This window comes from Hyla sarda, chromosome 9, assembly GCF_029499605.1.
Source record: "Hyla sarda isolate aHylSar1 chromosome 9, aHylSar1.hap1, whole genome shotgun sequence".
Taxonomy (NCBI): domain Eukaryota; kingdom Metazoa; phylum Chordata; class Amphibia; order Anura; family Hylidae; genus Hyla; species Hyla sarda.
The window spans coordinates 5964549-5987609 of record NC_079197.1 but is presented as its reverse complement, the minus strand read 5'-3'; the positions used below and the strand labels follow the sequence as shown (position 1 = coordinate 5987609).

Below are 23061 nucleotides of genomic sequence, written 5' to 3'. Positions count from 1 at the left end.
TTGTCCTCGGTGTACAGAGCCCCGCTTGTCCTCGGTGTACAGAGCCCCGCTTGTCCTCGGTGTACAGAGCCCCACTTGTCCTCAGTGTACAGAGCCCCGCTTGTCTTCGGTGTACAGAGCCCCGCTTGTCTTCGGTGTACAGATCCCCGCTTGTCCTCAGGGTACAGAGCCCCGCTTGTCCTCAGTGTACAGAGCCCCGCTTGTCCTCAGGGTACAGAGCCCCGCTTGTCCTCAGGGTACAGAGCCCCACTTGTCCTCAGTGTACAGGGCCCCGCTTGTCCTCGGTGTACAGGGCCCCGCTTGTCCTCGGTGTACAGAGCCCCGCTTGTCCTCGGTGTACAGAGCCCTGCTTGTCCTCGGTGTACAGAGCCCCGCTTGTCCTCGGTGTACAGAGCCCCGCTTGTCCTCGGTGTACAGAGCCCCGCTTGTCCTCAATCCTTGTCCACCCTCACTTCCTGTATTTGGTCTCCTCACAGAGACACACAGACAATAGCTGCAGGGACAAAAATATACACATTTCTTAACCAATGTATATAAACAAATATACATATAATGGTATTATCTACATCATATAAAAACATTTTGTTGACAACAGCTACACCTTAATCCCTAATCCTGTATAACAGTAGATTGACTTAAAGGGGTACTCCGGTGTAGGAACACTTATCCCCTAATGCTGGACCCATCTGAAACAGGGCCCCATATTCCAATTATATTACTGGTCTCTAATGGGGCAGATGTGCTTTTGGGCCCCCTTACTCACCTGGGCCCCGGTGCGACTGCTTCCTCTGCTACCTCTATAGCTACGGCCCTGCCCCCCGGGGTTCTCCTGCACGGCACCCCGACTCTCCCCAGGAACAGAGTGTGTCCACCCCCCCCCCCCCCACTCGAAGCGGCGGCTGACACTCCCCTCCTTGCATCTCTATGGGGGGTTCAGAGGTTCCTGATCGCTGTATCTCCTGCCCTCCCATAGGGGTGGGTAGGCCGCAGCTTCGTGCACAGGTCAGTACGCTCCGTTTCTGGGGAGAGCCAGGGTGACATGCAGAAGATTGCCGAGGGTCCCAACGGTCAGACCCCCCCCCCCCCTCCCAGACACTAATTCCCTATCCTAGGGGATAAATTGTCCTGCACGACTCCTTTAATATAGTATTTTGCGTATTTTCAGGGGCAATGCTTGGAATACAAAGCCAGTATTGAGCTGACATAGAGACATGAGGTCCTAGATGACCTCCCACACACTGCTGAAATAATTGGGGGGCTCTATAGATAAGAACGGACTGGGGGGGGGGGGAGGGGGTAAACAATGATCCCCTTCATGGTTTTCGGGACAAGTCTTTGTTGTATATTTTTGGCAGCTCTTGTGTGTTGTTGTGTTACTTTGTTGGGGAACATTAGGGAACGGATTATGTCACAATTGTTTGTTTACAAGTTATTTAATTACAAATATTTATTAATAACTTAGTAAATAGATTTGTTTTTTTACTTGTTTTCTCCTTTGTAGATATAACCCTGCCCATAGACTTTACTGTTTTGTTTTTGTATAGATACATTCTTGCTGACATTCACCTGTTTGCTACAATTGTATCCAGTCTGGACTATAAATCTCTCTCTCCTGTGTTTGTTACTATGTATCAATGTAACTGAAGTGTATTAGGGCTTTGTTCACACATACATCTACTGCAGATTTCCAGCTGGTCAGTGTTTCCCAACCAAGGTGCCTCCAGCTGTTCCAAAACTACAACTCCCAGCATGACCGGACAGCCAACGGCTGTCCGGTCATGCTGGAAGTTGTAGTTTTGCAACAGCTGGAGGCACCCTGGTTGGGAAACACTGTGGTAAATAAATAATAAAATCAGCAGCAGAAAACTTGCAATGCAATTTTATGGGACTTCCGGAAATTCTTTAGCGGCAGAGAAGGCATTCGCCAGGGTTTTGCGCTGGGATCCTGTGAAGTAAGCAAATATGCCCCATGTGACCCTTAAAGAGGTACTCCGGAGGAAATAAAATGTTTGCAAACCAACTAGTGCCAGAAAGTTTTATACAGATTTGTAAATGACTTCTATTTAAAAATATTAATCCTTCCAGTACTTATCAGCTGCTGTATATGCTCCACAGGAAGTTGTGTAGTTCTTGCCAGTCTGACCACAGTGCTCTCTGCTGACCCCTCTGTCCTATGTCAGGAACTGTCCAGAGTAGGAGCAAATCCCCATAGTAAATCTTTCCTGCTCTGAACAGTTCCTAACATGGACAGAGGTGTCAGCAGAGAGCACTGTGGTCAGACTGGAAAGAACTACAAAACTTCCTGTGCAGCATACAGCAGCTGATAAGTACTGGAAGGATTAAGATTTTTAAATAGAAGTAATTTACCAATCTGTATAATTTTCTGGCACCAGTTGGTTTGCAAACATTTTATTTCCTCCGGAGTACCTCTTTAAGGGTCACATGGGGCTTTTTGCTTACTTTACAGAATCCCAGCTCAAAACCCCGGTGAATGCCTTTTCTGACGCTAAAGCGAGCCGTATACAGAATTTCCGGACGTCCCATAGACTTGCATTGCAGATTTTCTGCTGCAGATTTTATTATTTACTTACCACAGTGTTTCCCAACTAGGGTGCCTCCAGCTGTTGCAAAACTACAACTCCCAGCATGCCTGGACAGCCGTTTGCAAAAAATGTTTCCCCTCCGGAGTACCCCTTTAAGCTGGCCATGTACTTTAGACAGCTGTCAGCTGACAGTTCTCTCCTAATCCCTCCCCCCCCCCTATCTATATTGATATGCACGCTCATCTCGGCCAAGTGTGCATGCATTCTGAATTGGGAAAGGGCAGAAAATGCAACATGAACAAACATTGTCTCCTTCATAATATACATATTTGATCAGTGTTTCCCAACCAGTGTGCCAGCATGCTGGGGGTTGTAGTTTTGCAATAGCTGGAGGTACGCCGTTTGGGAAACACTACATGATGTGGTTGGTCGTTTGCACTGAAAGCAGCTGGTTCATTAGATCAGTGTTGTGGATCAGGCCTGAATACCGCTACTCAGCTTTATCACAGCCCCGAATGGCTCATCAACCTCTGTTACCCAGGAGTCTGGGAAAGCTGGGTGATCTTCAACATCGATGTCATTACAGCAGTGTTTCCCAACCAGTGCACCTCCAGCTGTTGCAAAACTACAACTCCCAGCATGCCCGGACAGCCTTCGGCTGTCCGGGCATGCTGGGGGTTGTAGTTTTGCAACAGCTGGAGGCAAACTGTTAGGGAAACACTGCACCAAAAGCTATTGATTCTGCAATCATTAATCTATTCTTCATGACTAGGTTCAGTGGAGAATTGTCTGGACTGGACACAATTGTAACAAACCCTCATCTGTTAGAAGTATTAGAACCCCCCTGTATATAAGAATGCTTCTATTCACTCTAAGCAAGCAGCAATCTTGAAAAATGAAGAATTCATCATACAGATACAAATCCAGATGCTCATCCCCAATGCAGGCGCACATTGGCCATCGAAACCCCCCTAACCCCCTGTTACACTGAAACGCGGCGGAGTAACACCGTAACATAACTGGTGACTATCGGCTCCACTCTCTGCCCCTATATAATGGTGCTTGGTGTGAACTGGAGTTTACAGAAATCCCTTTTCTTTTCCGTATAAATGTCCCCAGTGTTGGTGCCTGGATGTTTATCGCCGGCAGCCCCCCTCATAATCGGCCCCTTGTTCTGAATAGGACGCGCAGTCTAGACGTGGCACGCTCATGGAGCTAGGCTGCACTTTGTTAAAGTTGCAAATGCCGTGGTAACCCCCATTTTACTGTTGTTGTATACCCAAGTTATTCAGGATTTTAGAAAAGCTGGGTGGTCACTTTTATGGAAGCTGTACTGTGCTTGATTAGAATTTTTTTATATCTCGAGGTAACACATTGTACAAGCTTCAGCATGTTTTTGGTTTTTTTTTTAGTTATTCTCCCCTAAAAAGAAAGTTGTGTAGTCCTTTCATTGTCAGTGAGATGTTGTCTCAACCGCTCCCCAGCTCTTTCCTCTCTTCTGACAGAAAGTTATGTAGTCCTCTTATTGTCAGTGTGGTATTGTCTTAGCAGTTCTCCAGCTCCCCTCTTTCTCTCAAGATGACACATTATCCTCTGCTGTCTCAGGAGGCGTGGCAGGATTTTGTTATAAGCTCTAGTCCCGCCCCCTGAGTGATGTCATCCTCTCTGACCGGCCACCATCTCCCTGTCATATATATATATATATATATATCTCTTTAGTAAAGAATGAGGTGTGGTTTCAGCATGTTGCCTTGTGCTGAACAATGTCAGAGGAGCAGACAGGAAATGAATACAGCAGCTGTTGTAACCTCCTAGTCTGCTGTGAAATGAGTTGTTCTGCAGCTCCTCTGAGTGGGGAACTGGTAAGAATGGTGTGTGAGGGGAGTTGGCAGGGTGGGAGGACTGTGATGAAGAGCTAAGGAAAAGCAATGCATTCTGGGGATTGTTGTGCTGAGCAACTGCTCAACCTGAAAGTACAACCAGAAAGTAAAGGACAAAACAAATGTTCTTTTGGTGGTTTTAGAACTGCGGCAGACTGAAAAGCGGCGCTACATACTTCAGCGGTAAAAGCTCAACGTCAGTGAGAGGGGCTTCAAGCATTAGATACCTACAGTGGGAGGAGCCAACAATGGGAGGGGCTTCTATACATACAAGAGGATAAGTCCTCTGTAATTTACCTGAAAATCTGAATTAAATCGTGTTGATTTTGATGCAGATTTTCCACAGTAGATTCCATCCACTGATCTGAAAAAGACAACTAATACTTTCACCTTCTGCGGTTCCTGTGCCAAAGCTTCCTCTTTAGACCCACCGGCTGGGGAGCCTGACCATGGGAGCGGCAGAAGACTGGGAAGGTAAGTATGCTTTTATTTATTTTATTATTTATTTATTAACTTATTTTTATTTTGGAAATTTTTGCCCACAGTCTACAGAATCCGCCACACAAGGATTTGATAGTAGATTTCTACTTTCCCATAGAAGTCAATGGGGAAAATATTTATGCAGAAATATTTATCCTTTCTACAACAGATATGGTCTTGCTGCGAATTTAAAAAATCTGCGTTTAAATAAAAAAATGTTCTTCCTTTTGCTGCTACTGAATTCTGCTGCGGATTCTCTATCCTGGTGATATCTCTTGTGTTTTTTATCTTTCTTTTTCTTTGGACTTTGCTCCCTGATTCCGGGCCCTGCACCTGTTTCCTAGGATCCATCCCTCTCGTCATTGATCCTAAATGGGTCATAGATCCCAGTGTACCCAGTCAGGGTTTATGGATGCCATTTGTCTGTCGTAGCCTCGGGGAGGGGATGGCAGGACCTGCGTCACGCACACTGTCTGTGGGTGGAAAGATCTGTGATTATTCTGCAGCCTCAGTCCTGATGACTCCATCTGCTCTGGTTACCAGCTTAGCATGTCTGCCACATGGCGTACACAGACCCCGCAGCGGGGGATCTACCCGCCCCACAGAGCATGCTGGGAGCAGGCTTCATTATCCGATGTAATACATTTTACTTTTTTAATTAATATATTTCATTTAATTTTTTTTATGTACTTAAATATTTTTAGGGTTTTTTGTCGCTCATATCTTCACATATTGTTCTTTGTCAAAATTTTTTTTTTTTACTTTTGTTTTATTTCATTTAAATTCTTTAATTTACCTTTAGGATATTTAAATTTTTATACTCCTCGAGTCAACCCCCCCCCCCCCCCCCCTCCCCTTAAATTTTTGGGTTCCCCAGGCATTTGATTTGGTGGAGGAAATAATGGTGATGTTAAGTCCCCATTTATGACTGGTATCTGTCAGTCTTTACACTGTTTCTCCACTTTGGATGATCCCAACTTTTTGGAACCTTTCATTGAAGATAAGCCGATCACAATGACTCTGATTTACTAACAGCATCCCGACTTTTTTTTTGTCGGGTTGTGCGCCTAAATTCTGTCACACGGACCGTGCGACAGAATGTGCGACAGAAAAAACCCAACAGAATCTGAAATACTTAAAAGTGAAAAGGGAGAGTGGTTTTTGGGGGGAAAAGGGCGTGTTCCCTACATTTCATCCCAAATCACTCGTCTTTTCTGAAAACCCTACACTTTAAATGGGCGCTGTCAGATACAAAAACCTTTGATATGTTGTAAAGCATGTATAACCAACAGGTTTTGCAATTGCTTTCATTAGAACATTTTCAGTATTTCATACTGAGAAAGCCAGTCAAACAACTGCCCCCCCTGCCTGCTTGGAGACAAACTAGTCCTGCTGTGTCCATGCGTCATCACCTATGTCATGGACACACTTACTTGATTGACAGCTGTGAGCGCTGGAAAGATCCTCCCACTGTCAGCTTGTGTCCCGCTACTGTCAGTGAGGACATGCTGGGAGTTATAGTTTTGCTAATGCTTGGGGAGATGTGAGCAGACAGCATACTGAGGGAGGGGGCGGAGACCGGCACAGTGAGGCCACGCCCCCTCCCTTTTGAGAATAATTCAGACTAGTGAGCTAAATTACAAGTGTAATAAAAAAATAAATAAAGGTGCTAGACACAAAAATTAGATGCACATGGTCAGGATTAGGTACTGAGTGATATACTAAAAAAAATTTTTTTGTTTGATCTGACGGGTGCAATTTAAGGGTACGATCACACGGGCGGATTTATTTGCGGGTTTCCCGCTGCATATTTGAAAGGGGGTTGGCTCTTCTCGGCTGTCTGCAGTAGATTTTCCACTGGGGAGTTTGCGCTGCAGAAAATTTCGCTGCAGACCCTGTTGACTTCAATGGGGCTTGCAGCGGATTTTTCGCTGCAGAAATTCCGCAGCGGAAAATATGCTGCGAACGGCCGAGAAGAGCCAACCCCCTTTCACATACGGAGCAGGAAACCCGCAAATAAATCTGCCCGTGTGAACGTACCCTTAGGGTGCGTTCACATGCTATTACTAGCAGCGGGTTTCACGCTGCGGGAATCCTGCTGCGAGTTACACTACCATTGATTTAAATGGGTCCACAGACAGTCCGCAATAGTGTCAGATTTGCAGACTGTCCGCAGACCCATTCAAATGAACGGTAGTGTAACTCGCAGCGGGAAACCCGCTGCTAGTTACTAGCATGTGAACGCACCCTAAAGGGGTACTCCTTATGAAAACATGCTTTGTTTTTTAATCAACTGATGACAGAAAGTTAAAAAGATTTGTAAATTACTTCTATTTAAAAAAAAAATCCTTCCAGTACTTATCAGCTGCTGTATGCTCCACAGGAAGTTCTTTTCTTTTTGAATTTCCTTTCTGCCTGACCACAATGCTCTCTGCTGACACCTCTGTCCATTTTAGGAACTGTCCAGAGTAGAATCAAATCCTCATAGCAAACCTCTCCTTCACAGGACAGTTCCTGACACAGACAGAGGTGTCAGCAGAGAGCACTGTGGTCATACAGAAAGGACATTCAAAAAGAAAAGAACTTCCTGTGGAGCATACAGACGCTTATAAGTACTGGAAGGATTAAGATTTTTTTTTTATAGAAGTAATTTACAAATCTTTTTAACTTTCTGTCATCAGTTGACTTAAAAAATAAAACATGTTTTCCCCCGGAGTACCCCTTTAAAGCATGTATAAAGTTTCCGAAAGCGGAGTAAATTAGTAAATACCATGGAGAAAAAAAAAAGGTCTGAACAGCAAAAAACACAACAAAACCTACACTCCAGTCTTAGTAAATCAGGGCCAATGTGTCTTTCTACTGTGATCCCCAGCGATCAGGGACAATCTGTGGGAAAACCTGTTCAGTTTCCCTGCAGCGCCACCATAGGGGGAAAGGAGGCATTACACAGTGTCTATTCAGACCAATGGACTGAGTGTGTAGTACAGGTCCTCCGGAGGGAGAATAACACTCCATGTAGCCATTCTCCACTCGGGCCTAGAGATGAGGGTCCTGAACACGGGGGCCCCACCTCTAGTAACTCAAATTTACCTTATAAGGCTGCATTCACACCACCTTTTTGCAATACAGTTTCCCGTATCAGGTTTTTGATAAAAACCGATTCCTCAAAACCTGACTAAACTGTATCAAAACGTGTGTACTCATTTTAACCCATATACGGTTTGAAAAATTATGTCCGATGCATCCGATTTTTTTAAAGAAAAAAAAGTATACGTTTTTATCTTTTTAGTCCATTGAGAATAAAGTTTCACTTGTTTGATTGAAATTCCAAGAAAAAAAACTGTGCAAAGTCAAAAACCGGATGGTGAAACCGGATGGAACCGTATGCACATACGGTTCCTATTGACTCCCATGTTAAAAAAAAAAAAAAAAAAACGTATACGTTTCAATACGGTTTTTCACCCGGACCAAAAACGTGGTTGGCTGCAGTTTTGGGTACGGGAAAAAACTGACAAAACCGTACAGAATGCAAAATGGACACAACCCGATGCATCCTTTTGGTATACGGTTTTCAATGGAGAGTCAGTGCATGCGGTTTTCAATATGGTTCCGTACGGTTTACAAATTGATAACGTATACGGGAACTGTACTGCAAAAACGTGGTGTGAACCCGGCCTAACATATATAAGGCTGGGTTCACATCACTGTTTTCAATCCATTTTTCTAAAGAAAACCGTATATGTTTTCCCATATGGAACCGTATACATGTGCGTTTCCCATTGACGTCCATGTTAAAAAAAAAATTTAAAAAAAACGGTGGTCAACCACAGTTTTGTCTCCGGTTTAAAAACCGTACTGCAACCGCATAAGTTTTTTTTTTTTTTTTTATGGGAAACGCAAATGCCTACGGTTCTGTACGGGAAAACGTATACGGTTTTTACTTTGCACATGCGCATTTGCATCCTTAAGTCCCCACCCAACACCCCTCCCATTAAAAATGGACAAAATTATCAAAAACATATTTTTTTTTTCTATAAAAACTGACGGAACTGTATGCTCTTTTAAAAACAGTATCCTGTTTAAAAACGCATACGGTTTACTTTTTTCCATACTGTTCCATCCGTTTTTTTGCCATACGGTTTTCTTTAGAAAAACGGATTGAAAACAGTACGGCAAAAACGTGGTGTGAACCCAGCCTAACGCAGGGTTTTTAAAACTGGACAGCCCCTTTTAGTGGATGTCACTATTTCCGATAATATGGAGGACGAGAAGATACTTCAAGCATTAAATCAGTGTTTCCCAACCGGGGTGACTCCAGCTGTTGCAAAACTACAACTCCCAGCATGCCCGGACAGCCAACGGCTGTCCGGGCATGCTGGGAGTTGTAGTTTTGCAACAGCTTGGAGGCACCCCTAGTTGGAAAACACTGATGGCCTCTCGACCTTCCATTGACTCCGGATGTCAGAGAAAAGAAGGATTGGGCAAGTACCCTTCTGCAGAATACATGTACTAGTGTATACAGGGATGGAAAGTCCATGCTGGGAGTTGTAGTGTGACAGATCAGTTGTTCAGCCTCTAAAGATCAAGTCGATGATATATCTGTACCCGAGACGGACATTTATCTAGGTTTTTTAAATTCTATTGTGCGTGAAGCGGAAGTATATGGATACGTAGGTGGCTGCCCTGCAGGTTATTACCGGCAGATGAGAGATTTTATGATATTTACTAAAGGACGGGATCACATGGATTATGGCCAAGGAGTGGAGAGACTTGTTGAGTGACATGGGGTGGTTATGGAGTTCCCCTTGAAGGAAAGATGACAGAACATGTGACTTTATCTAAAGATTACAGAATCTTGATGGTTGCAGACATTCGGGGGAGCACAATAACCTTGATGGTTACAGAGCAGTCTTAAAGGCACAGTACATATGGTGGTTACGAACAAACAAGGTGACTTAAAGGGGTATTCCAGGAAAAAAACTTTTTTATATATATAATATATATAATATAAATCTATCAACTGGCTCCAGAAAATTAAACAGATTTGTAAATTACTTCTATTAAAAAATCTTAATCCTTTCAGTACTTATGAGCTTCTGAAGTTAAGGTTGTTCTTTTCTGTCTAAATCCTCTCTGATGACACCTGTCTCGGGAAACGCCCAGTTTAGAAGCAAATCCCCCATAGCAAACCTCTTCTAAACTGGGCGTTTCCCGAGACAGGTGTCATCAGAGAGGATTTAGACAGAAAAGAACAACCTAAACTTCAGAAGCTCATAAGTACTGAAAGGATTAAGATTTTTTTAATAGAAGTAATTTACAAATCTGTTTAACTTTCTGAAACCAGTTGATATAAATAAAAAAGTTTTTTCCTGGAATACCCCTTTAAACTGGTACTCTGGTGGTAAATATATATATTTTTTTAAATAAACTTTTGCCAGAAAGTTATACAGATTTGTAAATTACTTCTATTTAAAATTCTTAATCCTTCCAGTACTTATCAGCTGCTGTATGCTCCACAGGAAGTTGTGTAGTTCTTTCCAGTCTGACCACAGTGCTCTCTGATGACACCTCTGTCCATGTCAGGAACTGTCCAGAGTAGGATAAAGTCCTCATAGCAAACCTCTCCGGCTCCGGACAGTTCCTGACACTGACAAAGGTGTCAGCAGAGAGTACTGTGGTCAGACAGAAAAGAACTTCCTCTGTAGTATACAGCAGCTGATAAGTACTGGAAGGATTAAGATTTTTAAGGAAAACAAAATAAAACAAAATAATTAATAAATAAAAAATAAAAAAAGTAATTTACAAATCTGTTTAACATTCTGGCACCAGTTGATTTAAAAAAAAAATGTTTTCCACCGGAGTACCCCTTTAAGAACCTAAATGTTACCGGATACAACTTTGGAGTCTTCTTCTTTCTCCTATTTAAAAACAATTTAAATAACACAGAATTCCACCTCAATTTTGGCGGAATTCCGTCATGCGAACATACCCTGAGAAGGGTGTCAGACAGATGCTGCCCATATGTACTATTGTGTTTCTTTTTATAAAGTTTGTTTAAAAAAAAAAAAATCTGGAAAAATTAATTTCTCTCTATTTATTAATGGCGCACCCCAAACATGGCCCAAAGTTAAGCTATTTTTCCAACCTATCCATCACTTACTGCTTATTTTATGATTTTATTTTAAAAAAATTTCCTGTATTTTAAAGTCATTTATGTGATTTTTCATCCTATTTTTGACATCCTATTTTTTTTCAGGCTGTGATTTTTCACTTTCGACAGAGAGATCCAAGAATAGATTAAACAGAGCTGATCACTTCCACACAAAAAAAAACGCCACCCAGCCCTCTGGTTGTGTGTGGTATTACAACTTGGCTTCTGAGGTGCGCTACCACACGTGACCTGAGCACAGGGGTGGCGCTGTTTTTTCTAAAACTGGATAGCCCCTTTAAAAACCTGGGTGCAATATGACGCATTTTCCGATGCACCAAAGTTTAAAGACACGTGGAACCCCAATTATGCCATGGATGGAAAAAGGGTATAAAAATTGCGTAGTAGTTCTCTGCAGGACAGAGCGTTTAAGGACAGGTCATTCTAAGCTTTTATATGACAGAAGGACGGTGGCGGGGAGTCATGAAGTCGTGGCACCATGATGATTTATAGCCTGTTAAACCTTCGTACAGTATATGACCCACGTGATGGCCAATAAAGCCGAAAATAGAAAAAAATCGGATTTATTGCTGTTTGTTCTTTGCTTTTGGTCTTCGGGGAGGACGATCTTGACGGTAAAATATTATTATACTGTCGTCCGACTATAAATGTTTACCTGCGCAAGGCATTTGCCTACCTCATTGTTTTCCAAACAGTGTGCCTCCAGCTGTTGCAAAACTACAACTCCCAGCATGCCCGGACAGCCTTCGGCTGTCCGGGCATGCTGGGAGTTGTAGTTTTGCAACAGCTGGAGTCACACTGTTTACAAAACACTGACCTACCCTCTCAGGAGTCTGAGAAGTGCCCCCCCCCTTGTGGGTAGGTCCACATATGTGACCGACACATCGGCAGTGTGTGTAATATGGAGGAACTGGGCAGCCATTTTGTTTTCCCTCTCCCTTCAGTTCCTATCAACCAATCAGAACTCTTGTTTCCTATCGCTAGGCCGGTCTAGGAGATGTAGGCCGAGCTCTTATTGGTTGCTGTGGGCAACAAGCCCGGACTTCCTCTACTGATGTGTCTGACAGAAAATCTGACCTTGTTGCCCATAGCAACCAGTCACAGATCAGCTTTCATTTCATTTCTGAGCTCTGATTGGTCGCTATGGGCGGATAAGTCTGTTCTGTCAGACAGGTTGGTAAATTTGGGACCTTCTGCAGAGGAAGTGTAGCCCATAGCAACCAATCAAATGGACAAAACTACAACTCCCAGCATGCCCCTCCAGCCAAAGTCACTCTAGTCCAGTGGTCTCCAAATTGTGCACCTCCAGATATCGCAAAACCATAACTCCCAGCATGCCCCGACAGCCAAAGTCACTCTAGTCCAGTGGTCTCCATATTGTGGAACTCCAGATATTGCAAAACTACAACTCCCAGCATGCCCCGACAGCCAAAGTCACTCTAGTCCAGTGGTCTCCAGATTGTGGAACTCCAGATGTTGCAAAACTACAACTCCCAGCATGCCCCGACAGCCAAAGTCATTCTAGTCCAGTGGCCTCCAGATTGTGGAACTCCAGATGTTGCAAAACTACAACTCCCAGCATGCCCCGACAGCCAAAGTCACTCTTGTCCAGTGGTCTCCAGATTGTGGAACTCCAGATGTTGCAAAACTACAACTCCCAGCATGCCCCGACAGCCAAACTCACTCCAGTCCAGTGGCCTCCAGATTATGGACCTCCAGATGTTGCAAAACTACAACTCCCAGCATGCCCCGACAGCCAAACTCACTCCAGTCCAGTGGCCTCCAGATTATGGACCTCCAGATGTTGCAAAACTACAACTCCCAGCATGCCCCGCTAGCCAAAGTCACTCTAGTCCAGTGGTCTCCAGATGTTGCAAAACTACAACTCCCAGCATGCCCTGCTAGCCAAAGTCACTCTAGTCCAGTGGTCTCCAGATGTTGCAAAACTACAACTCCCAGCATTCCCCGACAGCCAAAGTCATTCTAGTCCATGGTCTCCAGATTGTGGACCCCCAGATGTTGCAAAACTACAACTCCCACCAATGGCTGTCCAGGTATGCTGGGAATTGTAGTTTTGCACCAGCTGGAGGGCCACAGTTTGGAGACCACTGGAATAAAGGATAAGTGTGTAACCAAAGTGGGACTCCGCAAACAGCGCCACACCTGTCCTCAGGTTGTGTGTGGTACTACAACTCGTCTCAATTCACTTCAATGGATCTGAGCTGCAATACCGCACACAACCTGAGAACAAGAGTGGCGCTGTTTGTGGAAGAAAGCAGCTATGTTTTTCTATTATAAAATAACCCCCCTTCCTCCTCATAGAAAATTTTTTTTTTAATTGCGCTACTTCCCAGTGTAAGATTTTTGCTAAAATATTAATGAGTTTCCTGTACTTTTCTTTGACGCCCGATAATCCAGAATATATGATGATCTAATGGCGGATTAACAGAATGTTACCGTGTACTGTCCTAGTCGCCAGTCTCATCCATACTACGTTATGTCTCCCTTGCAGTGGGTCCTGGCCTTCGAGATCTTCATCCCCCTGGTCCTGTTCTTCATCCTGCTCGGACTGCGCCAGAAGAAGCCGACGATCCGCGTGAAGGAAGGTAAGACGCGTGACCACAAAGGGTTAAACACCACCTGCTCGAGTCTCTGTTTCTATCCCTTACGTCGGGCACAATGTAGGAAATTTAGGTCAAAGCTCGCCAACGGAACGGCGAAGTAAAACCGCTTATCTGCCTTTTGTTTAGTTAATCAATGATTGGCACAAAGCCTGGCACTGGTGACCCGTATAAACCAGTCTGCCGCGCTGTCAATTACACCTCGGCTTCAGAACGTCAGGTCACATGACCATCGCGAAACTCTCTTGTAAAAATGGTGACAATATTGTTCTGATTGAAGCAAAAAAAGCTTGTGATCATAAGACGGAAAATAAATGGAAAAAATAAAAATGGCCGTGAATGGCGCTGTTATGCTGGTGAAGAGGCAGCCATTTTATACTTTATACTTTTCTACGTTCTGTTTGAACTTCTGTCCTGACTTCCATTCTTAAAGCAGCCATGGCTCCATCATCAGGGCTGCCAGGTATTTGACAGGGTTGGGGGTTTTGACAGCAAACTGCGCAATTCTTACAGTCAAAAACACTGGAAATCCACTGATGTGAACAAAACCTTAAAGGGCCCACTTAAAGGGGTACTTACGGTGGAAAACTTATTTTTTTTTTTTTAATCAACTGGTGCCAGAAAGTTAAACAAATTTGTAAATCACTTCTATTAAAAAATCTTAATCCTTCCAGTACTTTTTGGGGGCTGTATACTAAAGAGAAATCCAAAAAAGAAATGCATTTCCTCTGACATCATGAGCACAGTGCTCTCTGCTGACCTCTGCTGTCCATTTTAGGAACTGTCCAGAGCAGCATATGTTTGCTATGGAGATTTTCTCCTGCTCTGGACAGTTTCTAAAATGGTCAGAGATGTCAGCAGAGAGCACTGTGGTTGTGATGTCAGAGGAAATGCATTTCTTTTTTTGATTTCTCTTTTAGTATAAAGCCCCTAAAAAGTACTATTTTTTTAATAGAAGTGATCTGCAAATCTGTTTAACTTTCTGGCACCAGTTCATTTAAAGGGGTACTACGGTGGAAAAAATGTTGGCACTAATGCCAGAAAGTTAGACAGATTTGTAAATTACGTCAATTAAAAATCTCAATCCTTCCAGTACTTATCAGCTGCTGTTTGCTCCAGAGGAAGTTGTGTAGATATTTTCACAATTTGAATCAACTGGTGCCAGAAAGTTAAACAGTACTTCTATTAAAAAGTCTTAATCCTTCCATTACTTATCAGCTGTTATATGCTCCACAGGAAGTTCTTTTCTTATTGAATTTCCTTTCTGTCTGACCACAGTGCTCTCTGCTGACACCTCTGTCCATGTCAGGAACTGTGCACAGTAGGAGAGGTTTGCTATGGGGATTTTCTCCTATTCTGGACAGTTCCTGACACGGACAGAAGTGGCAGTAGAGAGCAAGAGCACAACTAATCTTCCTCTGTAGCATACAGCAGCTGATAAGTACTGGAAGGATTATGTTTTTTTTTTTTTTTAAATAAAAGTAATTTACAAATCTACCCATTAATCCCACAGCAGTGAATGGAACGCTACAATAGTGCATTTACTACCTCATTCACAAGGGCACTCAGGGACCTCCGTTCTTGAGATTGATGGGGGTCCTGGTCCCAGAGGTCACATGTCTGTCACCTGTCCTGTGGATAGGTTATATATGCATTGGTGGACTAACCCCCTTTTATAAAATATTTTCCACAAGCTAATTTTTTTTTTTACCAGGTTAACCCCATAAATGTAATGGCAGCCATATTTGTTGTCTCCCATAATTTTAATAATGATTAGGAAATCGTCCATCACCTCTCCTCATCAGTTTGCCGGTCACGGGACGTCCATAAGTCAAGGACAATTGAGGTTCTCACCATTAAAGGGGTACTCCACTGCAAAACATTTTTTTTTTAAATCAACTGGTGCCAGAAAGTTAAACAGATTTGTTAATTACTTCTGTTAAAAAATCTCAATCCTTCCAGTACTTATAAGCTGCTGTTATGATCCACAGGAAGTTGTTTTTTTTTTTAATTTCCTTTCTGTCTGACCACAGTGCTCTCTGCTGCCCCCTCTGTCCATTTTAGGAACTGTCCAGAGCAGGATAGGTTTTCTCTGGGGGATTTGCTCCTACTCTGGACAGTTACTAAAATGGACAGAGGTGTCAGCAGAGAGCACTGTGGTCAGACAGAAAGGAAATTCAAAAAGAAAAGAACTTCCTGTGAAGCATACAGCAGCTGATAACTGCTGGAAGGATTAAGATTTTTTTTGAATAGAAGTAATTTACAAATCTGTTTTTAACTTTCTGGCACCAGTTGATTTTTTTTTTCCAGTGGAGTGCCCCTTTAATTATGTAATGGAAGGCGGCAATGTATTTTCTCCGCACTTATAGACGTATTGACAGCTGAGAGTAGAAGTCCTGACCTTCACCTGGTAGAGCGATATATATCACCGCCGTCATTAAAAGCAGAGGGGGCCAACATCAGTCCTCATAGCTCCTACACACTGGTGGCCGCCATTTTTTTTTTGTGTGTTTATCGAAAACAAAACCGAAAGGTCTAAATTAATTAATTAATTTATTTTGTATATTTTATCGACATAATTTCACCATTGCATGGAGATTAATGTGTCTTTTGTGCCTCTGCTTTTGTGTTTTGTTTTTTAATTTTTTTTATTTAATTTAATTTAATTTTTTTTTTACTTCATATAATGTTATTAGGATTTAGAACAACAAAATCTGTAAGAACTATGATGCACTATAAATGCCCCAATCTGTCAGTGAGCGTTCCTGTAGAATCCCAGGTTATCTGAGAACCAAGGCCGAGAAAGCTGTCTGTACTGAGGCGCGGTCCATGTAGATTCCGTATCTAGTTGTTTTGCTTATTAAACTACAACTCCCAGCATGCACTTTCCATCCCTGTATACACTAGTACATTTATTCTGCAGAAGGGCACTTGCCCAATCCTTCTTTTCTCTGACATCCAGAGTCAATGGAAAGTCGAGAGGCCATCAGTGTTTCCCAACCAGGGGTGCCTCCAGCTGTTGCAAAACTACAACTCCCAGCATGCCCGGACAGCCAACGGCTGTCCGGGCTTGCTGGGAGTTGTAGTTTTGCAACAGCTGGAGGCACCCCTGGTTGGGAAACACTGACCTATACTATATACTACTAACATGTTGGGAGTTGTAGTTTTCATTTGGGGCAACTGCTGAGCCACAGGCTGTATCAGGGCATGCTGGAAGTTGTAGTTATTAACTAACTGCAACTCCCGAATTTAATAAAAAATAAAAAAAAAGCGATCAAAAAGTCACAGGAAAACAAAAATGGTCATGGTAAAAACTACAGATTGGGGCGCAAAAAATGATCCCTCATACAGGCCCGTATAAGAAGAATTAAAAAAAGTTATAGGCGTCAGAATAGGACAAAATTCCCCCGGCAGATGTGTATCCTGTGATGTCACACATACATAATTAATTATGCAAATTAGCATGGCCGGTATTTATTTTTATTTTTATGTTTTTTTGCAAGAAGGGTGGCAACCCTAGCTCCAGAATGGGGCAGATGCAGGCCCCCATTCTATGGTGTCACAACTCCGCCCATTCACCTACCTTCACTACAGATAGCATGCTTGTGGCGGCCGGGAGGAACTGGAATCTGATTTAAAAGTGATAAAAAGGCGTTTCGAGGCAAATGTTTATGTAAATGACCCCCGCGTATAAATAGGTTTAGGGTGGAGTAGCCCTTTTTAGCTAGATAAGCATCTTCTCCACCAAACCATTAGGGAGATATGAATGCGTCATTCACACAGCAGCTGCGGCGGTCAGGTGTTTTATCAGTCACACTTATATTACGGTGTAATGAAATACTGTAGCTTCACTTATGGGGACAGGCCCTGGACCAGCGGCATTCCTGTAGTGTCAGGGTAGATTATCCACGCTACAGTCTCCGCCAAGAAAGAGAAATTGTTGTAGAGACTGTAAAGGGTCTGTAGGGTAAACCATCCCAGGCCCGAGAAATCCTCTGGAACCAATAGAGCGAGTGAGCTTGTTAAATGGAGCAGTGTCCCCTGTAGATAGTTTGCCCCCTATAGTAGTAGTACCCCCCTGTACATAGGACCCCCTTAAAGATGTAAAAAGAAAACCCACCTATTCCTCAGCTCCCCCATAGTCACTACCATCTTCTCCTGCTCTGGACTGGGAACATCGCTACCTTCGGGACACACGGTGACAAATAAGAGATGCTTCTGCCCTCTAGTGACCGTAAGCAGTGTCACTAGAGGCCGGTGTTCATCCTAGCAACCTGTGGCGGTGCTATGCAATCAAAGTGCAGCAAGAACCCACCTTGGGTGCCCACGGCAATCCTGTGGGAAAGATGGCGTCCTGATGCGCCCTGGCGCATCAGGATGCCATCTTTCCCACAGGATTGCCGTGGGCACCCCTGGTGGGTTCTTGCTGCACTTTGGTTGACAGGCCAGATAAGATGATGGTGTGGGCCTGAGGTCCACCCAATCTAGATTCAGGTAAGGGAGACGCAATGAGGAGGGGGTTTGTTACAGTGTGTCACCCCAGTAGTAAGGATATTACATGAGGAGGAGGTTTGTTACAGTGTGTCACCCCAGTAGTAAGGAGATTACGTGAGGAGGAGGTTTGTTACAGTGTGTCACCTCAGTAGTAAGGAGATTACATGAGGGGGTTTGTTACAGTGTGTCACCTCAGTAGTAAGGAGATTACATGAGGAGGAGGATTGTTACAGTGTGTCACCCCAGTAGTAAGGAGATTACATGAGGAGATATGATACAGTGTGTCACCCCAGTAGTAAGGTGATTACATGAGGAGGAGGTTTGTTACAGTGTGTCACCTCAGTAGTAAGGAGATTACATGAGGAGGAGGATTGTTACAGTGTGTCACCTCAGCAGTAAGGAGATTAGATGAGGAGGGGGTTTGTTACAGTGTATCACCCCAGCAGTAAGGAGATTACATGAGGAGGGGGTTTGTTACAGTGTGTCACCCCAGTAGTAAGAAGATTATGTGAGGAGGAGGTTTGTGACAGTGTGTCACCTCAATAATAAGGAGATTACATGAGGAGGGTGTATGTTACAGTGTGTCACCCCAGTAGTAAGGAGATTACATGAGGAGGAGGATTGTTACAGTGTGTCACCCCAGCAGTAAGGAGATTACATGGGGAGGGGGTTTGTTACAGTGTGTCACCCCAGTAGTAAGGAGATTACATGAGGAGGAGGTTTGTTACAGTGTGTCACCCAGTAGTAAGGAGATTACGTGAGGAGGAGGTTTGTTACAGTGTGTCACCTCAATAATAAGGAGATTACATGTGGAGGAGATATGTTACAGTGTGTCACCCCAGTAGTAAGGTGATTACATGAGGAGGAGGTTTGTTACAGTGTGTCACCTCAGTAGTAAGGAGATTACATGAGGAGGAGGATTGTTACAGTGTGTCACCCCAGCAGTAAGGAGATTAGATGAGGAGGGGGTTTGTTACAGTGTATCACCCCAGCAGTAAGGAGATTACATGAGGAGGGGGTTTGTTACAGTGTATCACCCCAGCAGTAAGGAGATTACATGAGGAGGGGGTTTGTTACAGTGTGTCACCCCAGTAGTAAGAAGATTATGTGAGGAGGAGGTTTGTGACAGTGTGTCACCTCAATAATAAGGAGATTACATGAGGAGGGTGTATGTTACAGTGTGTCACCCCAGTAGTAAGGAGATTACATGAGGAGGGGGTTTGTTACAGTGTGTCACCCCAGTAGTAAGGAGATGATATGAGGAGGAGGTTTTGTTACAGAACGAATCCCTTATTGATGCTAAATACCGTCAGGGCATGATGAGAGTTGTAGTTTATCTGAGTTAAGCGCTGTGAGTTGCCCATAGCAACCAATCAGATCGCTTCTTTCATTTCTGATAAGGCCTCAGCAACCAATCAGATCGCTGCTTTCATTTTGCAATGGGCAACTCAGCAGCTTTTCCTCTGGACAGGTTGTAATAAATCTCCCCATTGTTTCTATTCCTTTAGGTTCCAGTGTTTTTGCAAAAACTTGGAATAATCTTTCTGTCTATTGTTACCATAACAAACCCCTTTTTCTGGGGCCACATATTGTCAGGTTGTGCGCACACTCACATGTACCGCAGAGAAACGTGTTGTCTTGATTTGTCATTGATCATTTACATTGGTGAACATTTATTTATTTGCCTTTTTTCCCCTTTTCCATGCCTTTATTTTATTTCCGTTCCTCCACATCACTGTCTGACTCCACATGGCATGCCGCAGTCTGTAAGTTGTCCAGTGTATTTTTTTGGGAATCACCTTCGTGTCATAGAGACGCTTTGATTTATGGCCGTTCACCTCCATGTTAATGTCGCCTTTGTGTTTTCTATATATTACATCCAGTCTCCACCCGATCTGCCAATGTGCCCGGCTGTAATACCGCCTAAGATGGCGCACACCAAGGCCTGAACCCACAAATTGTAGCCTAAATATTGGTTAGTCATAAAGTGGCACAAAGGTGACAGCTACGTGTAGGTGGACGCTCCCTTCTCCTGTCATAACCTCTCGCTTCTCCTGACAGGTGGAATATTTGCTACTGCTGCAGAATCGCGTGGCGGTATAATAACCAGAGCGCCTTATCAGTGCCCATCCCTGCACTATATTATACCTGGTGGATAGTGTCAGGTTGTCACCCAGGCAGTATATAGTAGTGTTCCCTCTGCTGTGCAGGCAGTATATAGTAGTGTTCCCTCTGCTGTGCAGGTAGTATATAGTAGTGCTCCCTCTGCTGTGCAGGCAGTATATAGTAGTGTTCCCTCTGCTGTGCAGGTAGTATATAGTAGTGCTCCCTCTGCTGTGCAGGCAGTATATATAGTAGTGCTCCCTCTGCTGTGCAGGCAGTATATATAGTAGTGCTTCCTCTGCTGTGCAGGCAGCATATAGTAGTGTTCCCTCTGCTGTGCAGGCAGTATATAGTAGTGTTCCCTCTGCTGTGCAGGCAGTATATAGTAGTGCTCCCTCTGCTGTGCAGGCAGTATATAGTAGTGTTCCCTCTGCTGTGCAGGCAGTATATAGTAGTGCTCCCTCTGCTGTGCAGGCAGTATATAGTAGTGCTCCCTCTGCTGTGCAGGCAGTATATATAGTAGTGCTCCCTCTGCTGTGCAGGCAGTATATAGTAGTGTTTCCTCTGCTGTGCAGGCAGTATATAGTAGTGCTCCCTCTGCTGTGCAGGCAGTATATAGAAGTGCTCCCCTTTCTGTGCAGGCAGTATATAGTAGTGCTCCCTCTGCTGTGCAGGCAGTATATAGTAGTGTTCCCTCTGCTGTGCAGGCAGTATATAGTAGTGCTCCCTCTGTTGTGCAGGCAGCATATAGTAGTGTTCCCTCTGCTGTGCAGGCAGTATATAGTAGTGTTCCCTCTGCTGTGCAGGCAGTATATAGTAGTGCTCCCTCTGCTGTGCAGGCAGTATATAGTAGTGTTCCCTCTGTTGTGCAGGCAGTATATAGTAGTGCTCCCTCTGCTGTGCAGGCAGTATATAGTAGTGTTCCCTCTGCTGTGCAGGCAGTATATAGTAGTGCTTCCTCTGCTGTGCAGGCAGTATATAGTAGTGCTCCCTCTGCTCTGCAGGCAGTATATAGTAGTGCTTCCTCTGCTGTGCAGGCAGTATATATAGTAGTGCTCCCTCTGCTGTGCAGGCAGTATATAGTAGTGCTCCCTCTGCTGTGCAGGCAGTATATAGTAGTGTTCCCTCTGCTGTGCAGGCAGTATATAGTAGTGCTCCCTCTGCTGTGCAGGCAGTATATAGTAGTGCTCCCCTTTCTGTGCAGGCAGTATATAGTAGTGCTCCCCTTTCTGTGCAGGCAGTATATAGTAGTGTTCCCTCTGCTGTGCAGGCAGTATATAGTAGTGCTCCCTCTGCTGTGCAGGCAGTATATAGTAGTGTTCCCTCTGCTGTGCAGGCAGTATATAGTAGTGCTCCCTCTGCTGTGCAGGCAGTATATAGTAGTGTTCCCTCTGCTGTGCAGGCAGTATATAGTAGTGCTCCCTCTGCTGTGCAGGCAGTATATATAGTAGTGCTCCCTCTGCTGTGCAGGCAGTATATATAGTAGTGCTCCCTCTGCTGTGCAGGCAGTATATAGTAGTGTTTCCTCTGCTGTGCAGGCAGTATATAGTAGTGCTCCCTCTGCTGTGCAGGCAGTATATAGTAGTGTTTCCTCTGCTGTGCAGGCAGTATATAGTAGTGCTCCCTCTGCTGTGCAGGCAGTATATATAGTAGTGCTCCCTCTGCTGTGCAGGCAGTATATAGTAGTGCTCCCCTTTCTGTGCAGGCAGTATATAGTAGTGCTCCCCTTTCTGTGCAGGCAGTATATATAGTAGTGCTCCCTCTGCTCTGCAGGCAGTATATAGTAGTGCTTCCTCTGCTGTGCAGGCAGTATATAGTAGTGCTCCCTCTGCTGTGCAGGCAGTATATATAGTAGTGCTCCCTCTGCTGTGCAGGCAGTATATATAGTAGTGCTTCCTCTGCTGTGCAGGCAGCATATAGTAGTGTTCCCTCTGCTGTGCAGGCAGTATATAGTAGTGTTCCCTCTGCTGTGCAGGCAGTATATAGTAGTGCTCCCTCTGCTGTGCAGGCAGTATATAGTAGTGTTCCCTCTGCTGTGCAGGCAGTATATAGTAGTGCTCCCTCTGCTGTGCAGGCAGTATATATAGTAGTGTTCCCTCTGCTGTGCAGGCAGTATATATAGTAGTGCTCCCTCTGCTGTGCAGGCAGTATATATAGTAGTGCTCCCTCTGCTGTGCAGGCAGTATATAGTAGTGTTTCCTCTGCTGTGCAGGCAGTATATAGTAGTGCTCCCTCTGCTGTGCAGGCAATATATAGTAGTGCTCCCCTTTCTGTGCAGGCAGTATATAGTAGTGCTCCCTCTGCTGTGCAGGCAGTATATAGTAGTGTTCCCTCTGCTGTGCAGGCAGTATATAGTAGTGCTCCCTCTGTTGTGCAGGCAGCATATAGTAGTGTTCCCTCTGCTGTGCAGGCAGTATATAGTAGTGTTCCCTCTGCTGTGCAGGCAGTATATAGTAGTGCTCCCTCTGCTGTGCAGGCAGTATATAGTAGTGTTCCCTCTGTTGTGCAGGCAGTATATAGTAGTGCTCCCTCTGCTGTGCAGGCAGTATATAGTAGTGCTTCCTCTGCTGTGCAGGCAGTATATAGTAGTGCTTCCTCTGCTGTGCAGGCAGTATATAGTAGTGCTCCCCTTTCTGTGCAGGCAGTATATAGTAGTGTTCCCTCTGCTGTGCAGGCAGCATATAGTAGTGCTCCCTCTGCTGTGCAGGCAGTATATAGTAGTGTTCCCTCTGTTGTGCAGGCAGTATATTGCAGTGCTCCCTCTGCTGTGC

At 44.3% G+C, this 23061-nt stretch overlaps 1 protein-coding gene across 4 annotated transcripts in view; it reads left to right on the top strand.

The window, feature by feature from the left end:
- The window catches only part of ABCA2 (ATP binding cassette subfamily A member 2), a 119199-nt gene that overhangs the window by 38696 nt on the left and 57442 nt on the right, over positions 1-23061 (top strand). For all 4 annotated transcript variants that reach the window (XM_056538175.1, XM_056538177.1, XM_056538176.1 and 1 more), the window contains one exon: positions 13585-13678. In XM_056538175.1, the coding sequence (XP_056394150.1) occupies positions 13585-13678 (94 nt within the window). The remainder of the gene's footprint in view (positions 1-13584; positions 13679-23061) is intronic.